The sequence below is a fragment of the Oncorhynchus mykiss genome, chromosome 11 (assembly GCF_057628025.1).
Source record: "Oncorhynchus mykiss isolate SJ-2025 chromosome 11, ASM5762802v1, whole genome shotgun sequence".
Taxonomy (NCBI): Eukaryota; Metazoa; Chordata; class Actinopteri; order Salmoniformes; family Salmonidae; genus Oncorhynchus; species Oncorhynchus mykiss.
The window spans coordinates 813671-831848 of NC_143032.1; the positions used below are offsets into that span (position 1 = coordinate 813671).

The 18178-nt window shown below is 47.1% G+C and overlaps 1 protein-coding gene across 1 annotated transcript in view; it reads left to right on the forward strand.

The window, feature by feature from the left end:
- Positions 1 to 17258, forward strand: part of LOC110535152 (cysteine-serine-rich nuclear protein 1b) — a 37214-nt gene extending 19956 nt beyond the window's left edge. Inside the window, exons 2-5 of the mRNA XM_021620013.3 lie at positions 3473 to 3677; positions 15017 to 15282; positions 15521 to 15814; positions 16014 to 17258. Of these exons, the coding sequence (XP_021475688.3) occupies positions 3482 to 3677; positions 15017 to 15282; positions 15521 to 15814; positions 16014 to 17093 (1836 nt within the window). The 5' untranslated portion in view covers positions 3473 to 3481 and the 3' untranslated portion in view covers positions 17094 to 17258. The remainder of the gene's footprint in view (positions 1 to 3472; positions 3678 to 15016; positions 15283 to 15520; positions 15815 to 16013) is intronic.
- Positions 17259 to 18178: the final 920 nt, after the last annotated feature.

Consider the following 18178-nt stretch of genomic DNA (forward strand, 5'->3'; position numbering starts at 1 on the left):
TAGTGGTGAAGACTCCTGGTCTCAGCTGATGGGATGCTAGTGGTGAAGACTCCTGGTCTCAGCTGATGGGATGTTATTGGTGAAGACTCCTGGTCTCAGCTGATGGGATGCTAGTGGTGAAGACTCCTGGTCTCAGCTGATGGGATGCTAGTGGTGAAGACTCCTGGTCTCAGCTGATGGGATGCTAGTGGTGAAGACTCCTGGTCTCAGCTGATGGGATGCTAGTGGTGAAGACTCCTGGTCTCAGCTGATGGGATGTTAGTGGTGAAGACTCCTGGTCTCAGCTGATGGGATGTTAGTGGTGAAGACTGACTCCTGGTCTCAGCTGATGGTATGTTAGTGGTGAAGACTGACTCCTGGTCTCAGCTGATGGGATGCTAATGGTGAAGACTCCTGGTCTCAGCTAATGGGGTGCTAGTCATGAAGACTCCGGGTCTCAGCTGATGGGATGCTAGTGGTTGAAGACTCCTGGTCTCAGCTGATGGGATGTTTGTGGTGAAGACTCCTGGTCTCAGCTGATGGGATGTTGGTGGTGAAGACTCCTGGTCTCAGCTGATTGGATGTTAGTGGTGAAGACTCCTGGTCTCAGCTGATGGGATGTTAGTGGTGAAGATTCCTGGTCTCAGCTGATTGGATGTTAGTGGTGAAGACTCCTGGTCTCAGCTGATGGGATGTTAGTGGTGAAGACTCCTGGTCTCAGCTGATGTGCTGTTAGTGGTGAAGACTCTGACTCCTGGTCTCAGCTGATGGGATGTTAGTGGTAAAGACTCCGACTCCTGGTCTCAGCTGATGGGATGTTAGTGGTGAAGACTCCTGGTCTCAGCTGATGGGCTGTTAGTGGTGAAGACTCCTGGTCTCAGCTGATGGGATTTTAGTGGTGAAGACTCCTGGTCTCATCTGATGGGGTGTTAGTGGTGAAGACTCCTGGTCTCAGCTGATGGGGTGTTAGTGGTGAAGACTCCTGGTCTCAGCTGATTGGGTGTTAGTGGTGAATACTCCTGGTCTCAGCTGATGGGATGCTAGTGGTGAAGACTCCTGGTCTCAGCTGATGGGATGCTAGTGGTGAAGACTCCTGGTCTCAGCTGATGGGATGCTAGTGGTGAAGACTCCTGGTCTCAGCTGATGGGATGTTAGTGGTGAAGACTCCTGGTCTCAGCTGATGGGGTGTTAGTGGTGAAGACTCCTGGTCTCAGCTGATGGGATGGTAGTGGTGAAGACTCCTGGTCTCAGCTGAGACCTGGTCATAAAGGCTGTTCTAGTCCAGGGTGGAGTGGTGGGCCAGGTAAACATTTGGTTTTGAGACACAGTCACGGGAAATACTTACATTTACCCGCTGTATGGTAGCAGGGTGGAAGTATTTTTGTGGTAGCAGGGTGGAGATAACCAGTTGTGTGTTGGGGAAAGTAGAAGAAGCTTTTTCATTAACACCCTTTCCTGCTGTGTTCTCAGGTTGTTCTTGCCTGTGTGTATTATTCTGTGGCTGGGTGTCCCTTGTTGGTCCTCAGACAAAAGGAGACCAGAGTTTAGAGCCTGTGTGTTGTATTTATTTCCCATTGGAGTCCATAAGGAGTACAATCTGTAGCTTGTGGGTGTGGTGGGGTTGTCAGGAGGGCTATCAGGTGGGCTGATTGGGGGGGGGGGGGTGCTAGGAGGGTCTGGGGTCCGTTGGGCTTGGGGTTCTTCATTTATCTGTTCTGCTGTAGTGTTGAGACTTTGGTCAGGATTTGAGGTGGACTGTTCTGCTGGTTTCTCTGTGGGGGTTGCCAGCTCTTTAATGTGTTGTTATGTCACACATCTTTCTGACCTTCTTCTCCTTTGCTGTTCTCACCTGCTGTTCCAGCTCCGCCTTACCTCCAGCCGGGTGATTTTATCCTTCATTTCAGTAAGGGAGTAGTGCTCTGTGCTGGGAGGTTGTCTTTCCGCTTGGGGTTGCTCATCTGTGGGGTTGTTTAAGGAAGATGTCTGACTTGTTTGGGGTGGGAGAGTCTTTCTCAAGAGAGCTTCTCCTGCTGAGCTCCCTCTTTGATTCAGTGGAAGTCCAGCTGAAACTGTTCAGGTTGGCCTGTACCAGTACTGTTCAGGTTGGCCTGTACCAGTACTGTTCAGGTTGGCCTGTACCAGTACTGTTCAGGTTGGCCTGTACCAGTACTGTTCAGGTTGGCCTGTACCAGTACTGTTCAGGTTGGCCTGTACCAGTACTGTTCAGGTTGGCCTGTACCAGTACTGTTCAGGTTGGCCTGTACCAGTACTGTTCAGGTTGGCCTGTACCAGTACTGTTCAGGTTGGCCTGTACCAGTACTGTTCAGGTTGGCCTGTACCAGTACTGTTTTAGACTTGTTCAGGTTGACATGTCCTCATTGGCTAGTATCCTGAGTTTTCTACCCATCATTACACTCTCATCCCCCTTTCATCCCCCCTCTCTCATTCTCATCCCCCCTCTCATCCCCCCTCTCACCCCCCCTCGCTCTCTCGCTCTCACCCCCTCTCGCTCTCACCCCCCTCGCTCTCTCGCTCTCACCCCCCCTCGCTCTCTCGCTCTCACCCCCCCTCGCTCTCTCACTCTCACCCCCCCTCGCTCTCTCGCTCTCACCCCCCCTCGCTCTCTCGCTCTCACCCCCCCTCGCTCTCTCGCTCTCACCCCCCCTCGCTCTCTCGCTCTCACCCCCCCCGCTCTCTCGCTCTCACCCCCCCGCTCTCTCGCTCTCACCCCCCCGCTCTCTCGCTCTCACCCCCCCCGCTCTCTCGCTCTCACCCCCCTCGCTCTCTCGCTCTCACCCCCCTCTCGCTCTCACCCCCCTCTCGCTCTCACCCCCCTCTCGCTCTCACCCCCCCTCTCGCTCTCGCTCTCTCACTCTCACCCCACTCTCGCTCTCACCCCCCCCTCTCGCTCTCTCGCTCTCACCCCCATCTCGCTCTCTCGCTCTCACCCCTCTCTCGCTCTCACCCCTCTCTCGCTCTCACCCCCCCTCTCGCTCTCTCACTCTCACCCCCCCTCTCGCTCTCACCCCCCGTCACTCTCTCTGTGTCTGAGGTGTGTTCTGCAGGGCCTCACATGGCAGCACAGGGCTAGCTTGTACTCAGCAATTTCCATCGTACATTTCACTCATCTGTTTATGGTCGTAGCAAATCCAGCCTATTAGGCCTATGCTCTGATTAGAGAACATATGCCCATGAGTACCACCAGGGGTTTTCAGGCTTTATTATAGTAGGCTATGGATATTATTCATAGCAGGATAATCAGATGATATGATAATAGTTAGTTTAATTCGACTTATATTAACCCTGAGGCCTTCTTGTGTAGGACGCCTATAATCATTACCATAATCACAACCCACTGCAGTTATGACATGCTGATTATGCTAATTGTAAACATGTTAATAACCCCTCTCTCCACTCCCTGTGTTCCTCAGATCAGGCCCATGCTAGCTAGCCCCATGCTAATAACCCTGTCTCCTCTCCCTGTGTTTCTCAGATCAGCTCCATGCTAGCTAGAGCCATGAGCGGTCTACTGAAGAGGAAGTTTGAGGAGGTCTGTGATGAGGACCAGTGCTACTCCTCGTCCTCCTCCCTGTCATCCTCAGCTTACTCCGGGTGGGACTCGGAGGGCGAGAGCTGCTACTCAGACACCCTTGACTCAACACCCAGCAACCCTGGCTCTCCAGACACACACTACAACAGTGAGTATCTAATCTACTTCCTCAGGCTTCACTAACCTTCACTACGCTTTCACTAATCTCCACTAACCTCAGGAGGCTGAGAAGATTTGGCATGGGCCCTCATATCCACAAAATGTTCTACAGCTGTAACACGGAGAACGTCTTAACTGGCAGCATCACTGCCAAACGCACACCCTTGACCACAAAGCACTGCAGATGGTGGTGCGGACGGCCCAGTGCATCACTGCTTGGTATGTCAAACGCACCACCTTGACCACAAAGCACTGCAGATGGTGTGCGGACGGCCCAGTGCATCACTGAGGCAGATCTCCCTGCCATCCAGGACCTCTGTACCAGGCGGTGTCGGGAAAGGCTGAACAATGGGCTCCAGCCACCCAAGCCATAGATTGTGCTATTGTCCGGCAAATGGTACCGAAGCATCGGCGCTCGGACCGACAGGCTCCTAAACAGCTTCTCCCATAAGACTGCTAAATAGTTCATTAAATGGTTACCCGGGCTATCTGCACTGACGCCCCCCCCCCCCTCCATCTCAAATCAAAGCAAACTTTATTTGTCACATGTGCCGAATACAACAAGTGATGCTTACTTACAAGCCCTTAACTCTTCTTGAACTGCACTGTTGGTTAAGAAAATATTTACAGAGTAGACTATAATAAAAAGTAGCACAATAAGAATAACGAGGCAAAATACAGGGGGTACCGGTACAGAGTACTACACCGGCTCTGACTCTTGTCAGATGTGGCAGGGCCTGCATACCATTACAGACTACAAAGGGAAGTACAGCCGAGAGCTGCCCTGTGACACAAGCCTAACGGACGAGCTAAACCTTTCTATGCTCGCTTCGGCTCAAATAACACTGAAACATGCATGAGAGCACCAGCTGTACCGGAAGACTGTGCGATCACGCTCTCCGCAGCCGACGTGAGTAAGACCTTTAGACAGGTCAACATTCACAAGGCTGTGGGGCCAGATGGATTACCAGGACGTGTACTCCGAGCATGTGCTGACCAACTGGCAAGTGTCTTCACTGACATTTTCAACCTCTCCCTGTCCGAGTCTGTAATACCAACATGTTTTAAGGAGACCAACATAGTGCCTGTGCCCAAGAACACTAAGGTAACCTGCCTAAATGACTACAGACCCGTAGCACCCACGGCTGTAGCCATGAAGTGCTTTGAAAGGCTGGTCATGGATGAATACGTTTTTTTTTCCCCCAGGCCCATAGATTCTCTCAAAACATGAATTATGTATTAGGATAGGTTAGCGCTTATCCTACCTGCTTACAGCCCTAGGGGAAGCAGAGATACACCTCTCACTCAGACTGATAGGAAGGTAAAACTAACTGTGTGGGGTCTAGTCTCTGTCTGTCTGTCGGTCTGGCATTTAGGGGACTGTGGTCATTTTTTGGGTCTGTGGACAGAAGGGCAAACAGTTGTTAGGGTTCCCAGGATGGTGCCAGAGAGAGAGGAAGATGGCTAGACAGGGAGAACACACAGAGCCTTGTCTGGGCCCTGGGCACTCATCCAGCACAGGTGCTGCCTGCCTGCCTGGAAGAGTAGGGAGGGAGGGATGGGGGGAGAGCAATAGAGAGGGGGACTAAAGCATGTTGGAGCGATGAATAGAGGATACTTTCTGTGTTCATCTAATGGAGACAGTTTTTTTTTATTTAACCAGGATAAGCCCATTTAGACACAGTCTCTTTTTCAAGGGAGAAGACGGCAACAATCAATACATTACATCATTAAAACACACAACAAACTAATGCAGCCTAAAAGCATTTACACTCCTCTAACAGTCTCCCATCAATATTTTAAAGTCAGTCAGTGGCACCAACATATCTAGATGAATCGTGGATTGTAGACTATTCCATGCCTCTGGTGCACAAGACGAGTCTTGCCTAATACTGTGAATGTCCTGGGGGACTTAGCAAAGTAGCAACCACCTAGCAGACCGGGTATGGTAACTGCTGGTGGGGAAGGAGACCGGACCACAGAGGTAAAGAGGGAGTTTACCCAAAAGGGCTTTGTAGGTGAACACATACAAATGTATCTTTCTGTGCATATAGAGGTCCAACCTTCCATTTGGTACAAGGTGCAATGGTGGGTAAGTGACTTGACATTTGTAATAAAGCACAAGGCTGCATGATAAACAGAGTCCAGTCTCTGTAAGACAGAGGCTTGCATGCATATACAACAAGTAACCATAATCAATTACAGAGAAAACAACAGTTGCTACTGCTAACAGTCTCTGGCAGAGTTCTAGCTCTGGTAAAGGTCATGAACTAATTTATTTGTACATTCAAGACCAGTTTGAGACCATAAAGGGAGGCCTGCAGTGAATACCAAATATTTAGGAAGAGGTAGTCATTTCATGGAGTCTGAAGGAAAAAAAACACGTCATCAGAGTGTGCAGCTGGAAAACACTTGGTTTCTTATTTTTGATTGAAACAAACCACTATTCATTAAATATGAATACAGAACTTATTTTTGCATGGATTCCGTGACGCGGCTTTTAACAGCAAGGACCGCTATTTGTTGTCCCAGAATCCCACTTATCAGACGTGTTGAAGTCGACTTGACAGAGATGCTAAGCTGTTAGCCATTAAGCTAATGAAGTTAGTCCCCGATGAGTTTTCTCCTCTTTGACTGAAGAAGTAAATGAATGTTTCCAGAGCTGTAGGAGCTTCATCTACTACACTTTATTTCAGGACAAACCGGATCCCTCAGAGTTCCAATGCTGTAATTGTTTGCTTGCCGAGAATTATAGGCTTGAGGTTGAGGTCGCTTCACTGATCACGCAGGTCGCCTGTCTACTATGAAACTGAGGAAAACGCAGAGTGGAATGTTTACATTTTCTACGCCGGTGGCTTGATGGCGTTTGCGCTTGTTGGATGCATCTCCACCTTGTTACCCGACTGGCCGGTGTTGCCCGGAGCTCCCCCACCTGATAGCAGAGTCGATGGAGCACAGCAAGAGGAGCAAGACAATCAACGGAAAAATAAACTACACTATGAAACCTAGATGAATGATAGTAAAAAGCTTTGGAGCACCTTAAATTAAATTCTGGGGAAAAAGGCAAACTCGGCTCCATCATTAATTGAATCAGATGGCTCATTCATCACAAAACCAAATGATATTGCCAACTACTTTAATTACTTTTTTCCCATTGGAAAGATTAGCAAATGTAGGAGGCATAACATGCAAATGCTGACACTACACATCCAAATATAACTGACCAAATTTTGAAACATTGTAATTTTAAATTCTCTAAAGTTAGTGTGGAAGAGGTGAAAACATTGTCTATCAACAATGACAAGCCACCGAGGTCTGACAACTTGGATGGAAATATTACTGAGGATAATAGCAGACGATATTGCCACATCTTCATTTTAACCCTACTAGAAAGCGTGCGCCCTCAGGCCTGGAGGGAAGCTAAAGTCATTCCCCTACCCAAGAATAGTAAAGTCCCCTTTACTGGCTCAAATAGCTGACCAATCAGCTGGTTACCAAACCTTTAGTAAACTTTTGGAAAAATTGTTTGACCAAATACAATGCTATTTTACAGTAAACAAAATGACAAACTTTCAGCATGCTTATAGGGAAGGACAGTCAACAATCACAGCACTTACACAAATGACTCATGATTGGCTGAGAGAAATTGATGATGAAAAGATTGTAGGGACAGTTTTGTTAGACTTCATTGCAGCTTTTGACATTATCGATCATAGTCTACTGCTGGAAAAACTTGTGTTATGGCTTTACTAGCCCCCTGCTATATTGTGGATAATGAGTTACCTGTCTAACAGAACACAGTGTTCTTTAATAGAAGCCTCACCAACATAACCCTGGTAGAATCAGGAATTCCCCAAGGCAGCTGTCTAGGCCCTTTTACTTTTTTCAAAGTAATGAATTCCCACTGGCTTTGAGGAAAGCCAGTGTGTCTATGTATGTGGATGACTCAACACTATACATGTCATCTACTACAGTGACTGAAATGACTGCAACACTTAACAAAGAGCTGCAGTTAGTTTCAGAGTGGGTGGCAAGGAATAAGTTAGTCCTAAATATTTCAACAACTTAAACCATTGATTTGGGACAAATCATTCACTAAATCTTGTAATAAATCATGTGGAAATTAAGCAAGTTGAGGTGACTAAACTGCTTGGAGTAACCCTGGAATGTAAACTGTCATGGTCAAAACATATTGATACAACAGAGGCTAAGATGGGGAGAAGTCTGTCTATAATAAAGCGCTGCTCTGCCTTCTTAACAACTCTATCAACAAGACAGGTCCTACAGGCCCTAGTTTCTACCTTCTTAACAACTCTATCAACAAGACAGGTCCTACAGGCCCTAGTTTTGTTGCACCTGGACTACTGTTCAGTCGTGTGGTCAGGTGCCACAAGAAAGGATTTAGGAAAATTGCAATTGGTTCAGGACAGGGCAGCACGGCTGGCCCTTGGATGTACACAGAGAGCTAATATTAATAATATGCATGTCATGGCTCACAGTGGAGGAGAGATTGACTGAGATTGATTGAGGAAGCAGCACAAACATATCTGCAGAGAGACACACACACGATAGCATACCCGCTATACACACATGTACACATGGATTGTGTACTGTATATATGTGGTGGAGTAGGGGCCTGAGGGCACACGATCTGTGAATGTATTGTAATGTTTTAAAAATTGTATAAACTGCCTTAATCTTGCTGGACCCCAGGAAGAGTAGCTTCTGCCTTGGCAGGAACTAATGGGGATCCATAATAAACCCCAGGAAGAGTAGCTGCTGCCTTGGCAATAACTAATGGGTATCTGTAATAAACCCCAGGAAGAGTAGCTGCTGCCTTGGCAATAACTAATGGGTATCTGTAATAAACCCCAGGAAGAGTAGCTGCTGCCTTGGCAAGAACTAATGAGGATCCATAATAAACCCCAGGAAGAGTAGCTGCTGCCTTGGCAATAACTAATGGGTATCTGTAATAAACCCCAGGAAGAGTAGCTGCTGCCTTGGCAAGAACTAATGAGGATCCATAATAAACCCCCAGGAAGAGTAGCTGCTGCCTTGGCAATAACTAATGGGGATCCATAATAAACCCCCAGGAAGAGTAGCTGCTGCCTTGGCAAGAACTAATGGGTATCTGTAATAAACCCCAGGAAGAGTAGCTGCTGCCTTGGCAAGAACTAATGAGGATCCATAATAAACCCCAGGAAGAGTAGCTGCTGCCTTGATAGGAACTAATGGGGATCCATAATAAACCCCCAGGAAGAGTAGCTGCTGCCTTGGCAAGAACTAATGAGGATCCATAATAAACCCCCAGGAAGAGTAGCTGCTGCCTTGGCAAGAACTAATGAGGATCCATAATAAACCCCCAGGAAGAGTAGCTGCTGCCTTGGCAAGAACTAATGAGGATCCATAATAAACCCCAGGAAGAGTAGCTGCTGCCTTGGCAAGAACTAATGGTGATCCATAATAAACCCCAGGAAGAGTAGCTGCTGCCTTGGCAGGAACTAATGGGGATCCATAATAAACCCCAGGAAGAGTAGCTGCTGCCTTGATAGGAACTAATGGGGATCCATAATAAACCCCCAGGAAGAGTAGCTGCTGCCTTGGCAAGAACTAATGAGGATCCATAATAAACCCCAGGAAGAGTAGCTGCTGCCTTGACAGGAACTAATGAGGATCCATAATAAACCCCAGGAAGAGTAGCTGCTGCCTTGACAGGAACTAATGAGGATCCATAATAAACCCCCAGGAAGAGTAGCTGCTGCCTTGACAGGAACTAATGAGGATCCATAATAAACCCCAGGAAGAGTAGCTGCTGCCTTGACAGGAACTAATGAGGATCCATAATAAACCCCCAGGAAGAGTAGCTGCTGCCTTGACAGGAACTAATGAGGATCCATAATAAACCCCCAGGAAGAGTAGCTGCTGCCTTGGCAGGAACTAATGGGGATCCATAATAAACCCCAGGAAGAGTAGCTGCTGCCTTGGCAGGAACTAATGGGGATCCATAATAAACCCCAGGAAGAGTAGCTGCTGCCTTACCAGGAACTAATGAGGATCCATAATAAACCCCAGGAAGAGTAGCTGCTGCCTTGGCAGGAACTAATGGGGATCCATAATAAACCCCAGGAAGAGTAGCTGCTGCCTTGGCAAGAACTAATGAGAATCCATAATAAACCCCAGGAAGAGTAGCTGCTGCCTTGTCAATAACTAATGGTGATCCATAATAAACCCCAGGAAGAGTAGCTGCTGCCTTGACAGGAACTAATGAGGATCCATAATAAACCCCAGGAAGAGTAGCTGCTGCCTTGTCAATAACTAATGGTGATCCATAATAAACCCCAGGAAGAGTAGCTGCTGCCTTGACAGGAACTAATGAGGATCCATAATAAACCCCCAGGAAGAGTAGCTGCTGCCTTGACAGGAACTAATGAGGATCCATAATAAACCCCAGGAAGAGTAGCTGCTGCCTTGTCAATAACTAATGGGGATCCATAATAAACCCCAGGAAGAGTAGCTGCTGGTTCCTCCAACGTGGGGAGAAGCATATGCAGTGGAGGGCAGGCCCCAAACTTGAGTAAAAGGAAACACAGCCTTTTAATAAAAAATGCCTCAAGTAAAGGTGGATGTCACCCGGTAAAATTATACTAGTATTTGGTTTTAAATATACTTAAGTATCAAAAGTAAATGTAATTTCTAAAATATACTTATATTAAGCAAACTAGACAGAACAATTGTATTATTATTATTATTTTATATTTTTACAGCTAGCCAGGGGCACACTCCAACACTCAGACATAATTTACAAAAGAAGCATGTGTGTTTAGTGAGTCCACCAGATCGGAGGCAGTAGGGATGACCAGGGATATTCTGTTGATAAGTGTGTGAATCTAGCAGGACACCAGGTGTGTGATCTGTGATGTTGTGGCTGGCCAGAATCTAGCAGGACACCAGGTGTGTGATGACACCCAAGTACTTTTGGGTGTCAGGGAAAATGTTTGGAGTAAAAAGTACATTATTTTCTTTAGGAATGTAGTGAAGTAAAATGTGTCATATATAAAGATATAATAGATGTATTAAAAATGTGTTTAAAAAATGTTCACTTAATTTTATTTATTTTACTAGGCAAGTCAGTTAAGAACAAATTCTTATTTTCAATGACGCCCTTGTTAATGGGCAGAACGACAGATTTTTACCTTGTCAGCTCAGGGATTTGATCTTGCAACCTTTCGGTTAACAGTCCAACGCTCTAACCATTAGGCTACCTGCCACCCCAAGAACTTATGTTCGGTGGTGTAAGGAACTTATGTCTTAAATATAGAGAAAAAACATACCTGTAGGAGACATAGGTTGGACTGTCTACTGTCTGTCTGTATAGAAACATATGGTTGGACTGTCTACTGTCTGTCTGTATAGAAACATATGGTTGGACTGTCTACTGTCTGTTTAGAAATATATGGTTGGACTGTCTACTGTCTGTCTGTATAGAAACATATGGTTGGACTGTCTACTGTCTGTCTGTATAGAAACATATGGTTGGACTGTCTACTGTCTGTTTAGAAATATATGGTTGGACTGTCTACTGTCTGTCTGTATAGAAACATATGGTTGGACTGTCTACTGTCTGTATAGAAACATATGGTTGGACTGTCTACTGTCTGTCTGTTTAGAAACATATGGTTGGACTGTCTACTGTCTGTCTGTTTAGAAACATATGGTTGGACTGTCTACTGTCTGTCTGTATAGAAACATATGGTTGGACTGTCTACTGTCTGTCTGTTTAGAAACATATGGTTGGACTGTCTACTGTCTGTCTGTTTAGAAACATATGGTTGGACTGTCTACTGTCTGTCTGTATAGAAACATATGGTTGGACTGTCTACTGTCTGTCTGTATAGAAACATGGTTGGACCGTCTGTCTGTATAGAAACATATGGTTGGACTGTCTACTGTGTCTGTATAGAAACATATGGTTGGACTGTCTACTGTCTGTTTAAAAACATATGTTTGGACTGTCTACTGTCTTGTTTGTATAGAAACATATGGTTGGACTGTCTACTGTCTGCCTGTATAGAAACATATGGTTGGACTGTCTACTGTCTGTCTCTCTGTTTAGAAACATATGGTTGGACTGTCTACTGTCTGTTTGTTTGTATAGAAACATATGGTTGGACTGTCTACTGTCTGCCTGTATAGAAACATATGGTTGGACTGTCTACTGTCTGTCTGTATAGAAACATATGGTTGGACTGTCTACTGTCTGCCTGTATAGAAACATATGGTTGGACTGTCTACTGTCTGCCTGTATAGAAACATATGGTTGGACTGTCTACTGTCTGTCTGTATAGAAACATATGGTTGGACTGTCTACTGTCTGCCTGTATAGAAACATATGGTTGGACTGTCTACTGTCTGTCTGTATAGAAACATATGGTTGGACTGTCTACTGTCTGTTTAGAAACATATGGTTGGACTGTCTACTGTCTGTATAGAAACATATGGTTGGACTGTCTACTGTCTGTTTAGAAACATATGGTTGGACTGTCTACTGTCTGTATAGAAACATATGGTTGGACTGTCTACTGTCTGTTTAGAAACATATGGTTGGACTGTCTACTGTCTGTTTGTTTGTATAGAAACATGCTTACCGCCCAAATGGGGGCGGCCCGCCCACCACCTGGGGGCGGCCCGTCAGGAAGTCCAGTACCCAGTTGCACAGGGCGGGGTCGAGACCCAGGGTCTCGAGCTTGATGACGAGCTTGGAGGGTACTATGGTGTTGAATGCCGAGCTGTAGTCAATGAACAGCATTCTCACATAGGTATTCCTCTTGTCCAGATGGGTTAGGGCAGTGTGCAGTGTGGTTGAGATTGCATCGTCTGTGGACCTATTTGGGCGGTAAGCAAATTGGAGTGGGTCTAGGGTGTCAGGTAGGGTGGAGGTGATATGGTCCTTGACTAGTCTCTCAAAGCACTTCATGATGACGGATGTGAGTGCTACGGGGCGGTAGTCATTTAGCTCAGTTACCTTAGCTTTCTTGGGAACAGGAACAATGGTGGCCCTCTTGAAGCATGTGGGAACAGCAGACTGGATTGATTGAATATGTCCGTAAACACACCGGCCAGCTGGTCTGCGCATGCTCTGAGGGCGCGGCTGGGGATGCCGTCTGGGCCTGCAGCCTTGCGAGGGTTAACACGTTTAAATGTTTTACTCACCTCGGCTGCAGTGAAGGAGAGGCCGCATGTTTTCGTTGCAGGCCGTGTCAGTGGCACTTTATTGTCCTCAAAGCGGGCAAAAAAGTTATTTAGTCTGCCTGGGAGCAGGACATCCTGGTCCGTGACTGGGCTGGATTTCTTCCTGTAGTCCGTGATTGACTGTAGACCCTGCCACATGCCTCTTGTGTCTGAGCCGTTGAATTGAGATTCTACTTTGTCTCTGTACTGACGCTTAGCTTGTTTGATAGCCTTGCGGAGGGAATAGCTGCACTGTTTGTATTCGGTCATGTTACCAGACACCTTGCACTGATTTAAAAGCAGTGGTTCGCGCTTTCAGTTCCACACGAATGCTGCCATCAATCCACGGTTTCTGGTTAGGGAATGTTTTAATCGTTGCTATGGGAACGACATCTTCAACGCACGTTCTAATGAACTCGCACACCGAATCAGCGTATTCGTCAATATTGTTATCTGACGCAATACGAAACATGTCCCAGTCCACGTGATGGAAGCAGTCTTGGAGTGTGGAGTCAGCTTGGTCGGACCAGCGTTGGACAGACCTCAGCGTGGGAGCCTCTTGTTGGTTGGACTGTCTACTGTGTCTGTATAGAAACATATGGTTGGACCGTCTACGAACCCTGTCTCCCTTCCTCCGCTCCCTCCCTCACTCTCTCCTCCTAATCCCAACCTATTTCCTTTTCAAAACATTTCTTCTGTGGTGTCACTCCGTTCAACAGTCCTGATGTTTCACCAGCCTCTCCTCCATGTTATCTGATGCATGGTTCCATCTAGTGGCAGTAGAGGGGAGTGCAGTTGCTTTGTGACTTGAACTGAAGTTCCTGTTTGTTTTTTTCACCTTTATTTAACTGCTACCTGGCCAAGATAAAGCAAAGCAGTGAGACAAAAAACAACAACACAGAGTTACACATGGAATAAACAAACATACAGTCAATAACACAATAGAAAAATCTATATACATTGTGTGCAAATGAGGTAAGATTAGGGAGGTAAGGCAATAAATAGGCCGTAGTGGCGGAATAATTACAATTTAGCAATTAAACACTGTAGTGATAGATATGCAGCAGATGAATGTGCAAGTAGAGATACTGGGGTGCAAAGGAGCAAAAAAAGATATACAGTATGGGGATGAGGTAGGTAGATTGGGTGGACTATTTACAGATGGGCTATGTACAGGTGCAGTGATATGTGAGCTGCTCTGACAGCTAGTGATGGAGATATGAGTCTCCAGCTTCAGTGATTTTTGCAATTTGTTCTAGTCATTGGCAGCAGAGAACTGGAGGAAAGGTGGCCAAAGGAGGTGTTGGCTTTGGGGATGACCAGTGGGATATACCTGCTGGAGGTACGGGTGGGTGTTGCTACGGGTGGGTGTTGCTACGGGTGGGTGTTGTTATGGTGACCAGTGAGCTGAGATAAGGCGCGGCTTTACCTAGCAAAGACTAATAGATGACCTGGAGCCAGTGGGTCTGGCGACGGATATGTAGTGAGGGCCAGCCAACGAGAGCGTACAGGTCGCAGTGGTGGGTGGTATATGGGGCTTTGGTGACAAAACGGAAGGCACTGTGATAGACTGCATCCAATTTGTTGAGTAGAGTGTTGGAGGCTATTTTGTAAATGACATCGCCGAAGTTAAGGATCGGTAGGATGGTCAGTTTTACGAGGGTATGTTTGGCAGCATGAGTGAAGGATGCTTTGTTTCAAAATAGGAAGCCGATTCTAGATTTAATTTTGGATTGGAGATGTTTAATGTGAGTCTGGAAGGAGAGTTTACAGTCTAACCAGACACCTAGGTATTTGTAGTTGTTCACATATTCTAAGTCAGAACCGTCCAGAGTAGTGATGCTGGTCGGGTGGGTGGGTACGGACAGCAATCGGTTGAAGAGCATGCATTTAGTTTTACTAGCATTTAAGAGCAGTTGGAGGCCACAGAAGGAGAGTTGTATGGCATTAAAGCTTGTCTGGAGGTTAGTTAACACTGTGAATGTCTCTTGTTCTTCAAAGCTCTTGAGGAATGACCAGTGTGATAACACCAGTCTCTCCCCCTCCCTCTCTCTCTCTCCCGCTCTCTCTTTTCTTCTCTTTCTCTTCCTCTCTCTCCAGCCAAGTCCATCCTGAAGAAGGCTAAGTGTGAGCAGGGTGGGCGGGGCAACGTGACCTTTGACATGCTGACAGTGTTCCTGTTCCCGCGGTGCCAGGGCTACAGCAGCGTGCCCAGTAGGGGGGGCTGTTCTCTGGGCATGATGCAACGCCACAGCGCCCTCCGCAGGTACACCCTGGATGAGTACGCTGTGGAGCAACACACCCTCCGCCGGGAGAAACTCCTCGACCGCCTCCGAGAGGAGAAACTGGATGCTCTCAAACAGAAGGTCAGACCTGGGAGATGTATGTATTGAGGCCTTGACTGAGTACAGGGAAACGAGACACACAGTTCCCCATGTCTGGGTTAGCTAATGCAGTGATGTCTGATTGTGAAAAGGTTTTAATAGCAAGTCTGATTCTTTCAAATGAGTTGGTGTTGAACACTTTGTTTAGTTGGGAGTTGATTATAACTTCCTGAGAACATGTATACGTGTATCACAATGATCCCCCGTCTCTCCCTCGTAGCTGACTAAGGGAGGCACGGTGGAGTCAGAGGAGGCTGACCGCCTCACCGTCGAAGACATCCCAGAGGACGAGATGGACATTAGCAGCTGTAACCTAGACGACGGCTCCTTCCTCCACCCCTACCCCTCCAAGAGGAGACATGCCCTGCTGAAGGCTGCGGGGGTGAAGGTGGAGAAGGAGGAGAAGAGGCAGCTGCAGCAGCTCAGAGTGTCCAGGGAGGACTGTGGGTGTGACTGCCAGGGTTTCTGTGAGCCAGAGACCTGCGCCTGCAGCCTGGCAGGCATCAAGTGTCAGGTAAGACACTTTGCTAATGAAAACTCACATATGAACATTTATTCAACTTCAATGTTAATAGTAAACTGACCTCTCATGTTTTTAAATACTTTATATTCATAACAATATGAGCAGTGGTTATTTGTCCACTGTACTACAATATTCTGAACCCTCAGGGACAAAGCAGAACCTGATTTTTAACGTTCTCTTCTCTCCCCAGATGGACCACTCGTCATTTCCCTGCGGCTGCACTAAGGATGGCTGCGGTAACCAGGAAGGTCGTAAAGAGTTCAACTCCAGCCGGGTTCAGACCCACTACATCCACACCATCATGAAGCTAGAGCTGGAGAAGAGACTGGAGGAGACGTCTGGACCAGAGGAAGAGGACCTGGAAGAGACCGCCCCATGTCACTACTACAACCCCTTGTCCAACCTCCCCTCCGTCCCAGACCGCTCCTCCTTCCACTTCATCTCAAAGCTGGCGGCGGTCAGGGAGAACAGCTGTAGTAGCGACATGACCGACTCCTCTGCCTCCTCTGGGGGGAGTGAATACTCAGAGGAAGGGGCGGAGTTAGTGGTGGGGTTAGGGCGGCGCTCCCGGGGGGATGGCCCTCTACTAGATGATGTGGATGAGAACGGACTGAGCTGCATCCTCAGCTTCAGTGACATCGACGACTACAATGTAAACAACCGCGTTGTCAATGACAACCGCTGCTGCCCCGAGCAACGTCTACAGCAACAGCCGTGGATATTGACAGGGTTTATTACGGCAGACTTCCAAGAGGATAATAACAATCTGGAGGTGCACAGAGACAACCGGGCCATGGCCATAACACAACTGTTAGATGATAACGCTAACCAAGGCAACGCTCTGTTCCACCACAGCGGCTGCAGTGTCTCCAACATGCCCTCTTCCTCAGTAGACTGCCCCAACACCCCCTCTTCCTCAGTAGACTGCCCCAACACCCCCTCTTCCTCAGTAGACTTCCCCAACACCCCCTCTTCCTCAGTAGATGGCACCGCTGCCAGCCTGTCCTCAGAGTCTGACTTGGAGTTCTTTGATGGTTTCTGTCTGGGTACTTCCTCCCTCTACAACTCCCTAAAGGAATACCAACACATGGACAGCTTCTTTCACTTCCAGTTGCCTAGTTACCCCAGCAGCCAATCACAGGCCAGTGACCCTGGGGCCTGTCTCCTGGAGTCTCTGATTGGTCTGTCAGAATCTGTCCCAGAACCCCCTGCAACGTTCAGACAATCAACCGGACCTGAACTGCCAACTGTGTTCTGGGCTATGCAGTGAATTAGTGGGGACGGTAGGTAAACTGCTGTTGGAAGAAGCTGTGATTTCTCGCTCCCCTGACTATTGTTAATGAGATTCCGTTCTTGCCTTCCAAATCTTAGCAAAAGCAGTTGGTAATTATTGCTGTATGAAATGGCAGCGAACATTTAATTTGGAAAAAAGAAAGTGAGACTAACATAAAAGTGAACGCTCGATTGTGTAATCTGAGTCATGTATCTGTGACCATACGCTGATGCCGTGTGCTGGAGCCAAGCCTGCCCCTCCACACTAACACAACACAGAGGGTAACTGGTGTTAGTTGCTGTTCTGTTTGGGGACATGGTCAGTAGGGAATCTTTAAACGTTGCTGAATGTCAACCTCAGGGACTTTTTCTAGCTTTAGGAAGCAGACCGTTGTGGCCATTGAAACACTGTGTTGCGTTTACAGACACACACAGACACACACAGACACACCCCCACTAGAATCACAACGTCCTCATAACCCTGTTTCCCATGACGTCTCTGTGCTCCGTCCCAGTTGACCGGAGTAAGGGGGGTGGTCAACCCCTGTGTTTCATCCTAAAGCATAATGGTGCCCAAGGCTCTGGTATGGTACAGCAGTCCCTCCGTAAGCCCCTTGGTCAGCACGTCATCTGTGAAACTGATGATTGATGAACCATAACTTCCTGGTTCTCCATCTATGATTGACTTTTACTTGTAATTTGTTTTTTGTTTTTTATTTTATGATTTTAAATTTATTTTCAGATAAAAATGCCTGCTAAACGTAGGTTCAAGCAGCAGTTTGATATTTATAACCTGGAAATGCAATCTTACTTTAGGTATCAGTGACTTTGTCCCAAATGGCTCCCTATTCCCTATATATAGTGCACTACTTCAGACCAGAGCCCTATGGCTCCCTATTCCCTATATATAGTGCACTACTTCAGACCAGAGCCCTATGGCTCCCTATTCCCTATATATAGTGCACTACTTCAGACCAGAGCCCTATGGCTCCCTATTCCCTATATATAGTGCACTACTTCAGACCAGAGCCCTATGGCTGCCTATTCCCTATATATAGTGCACTACTTCAGACCAGAGCCCTA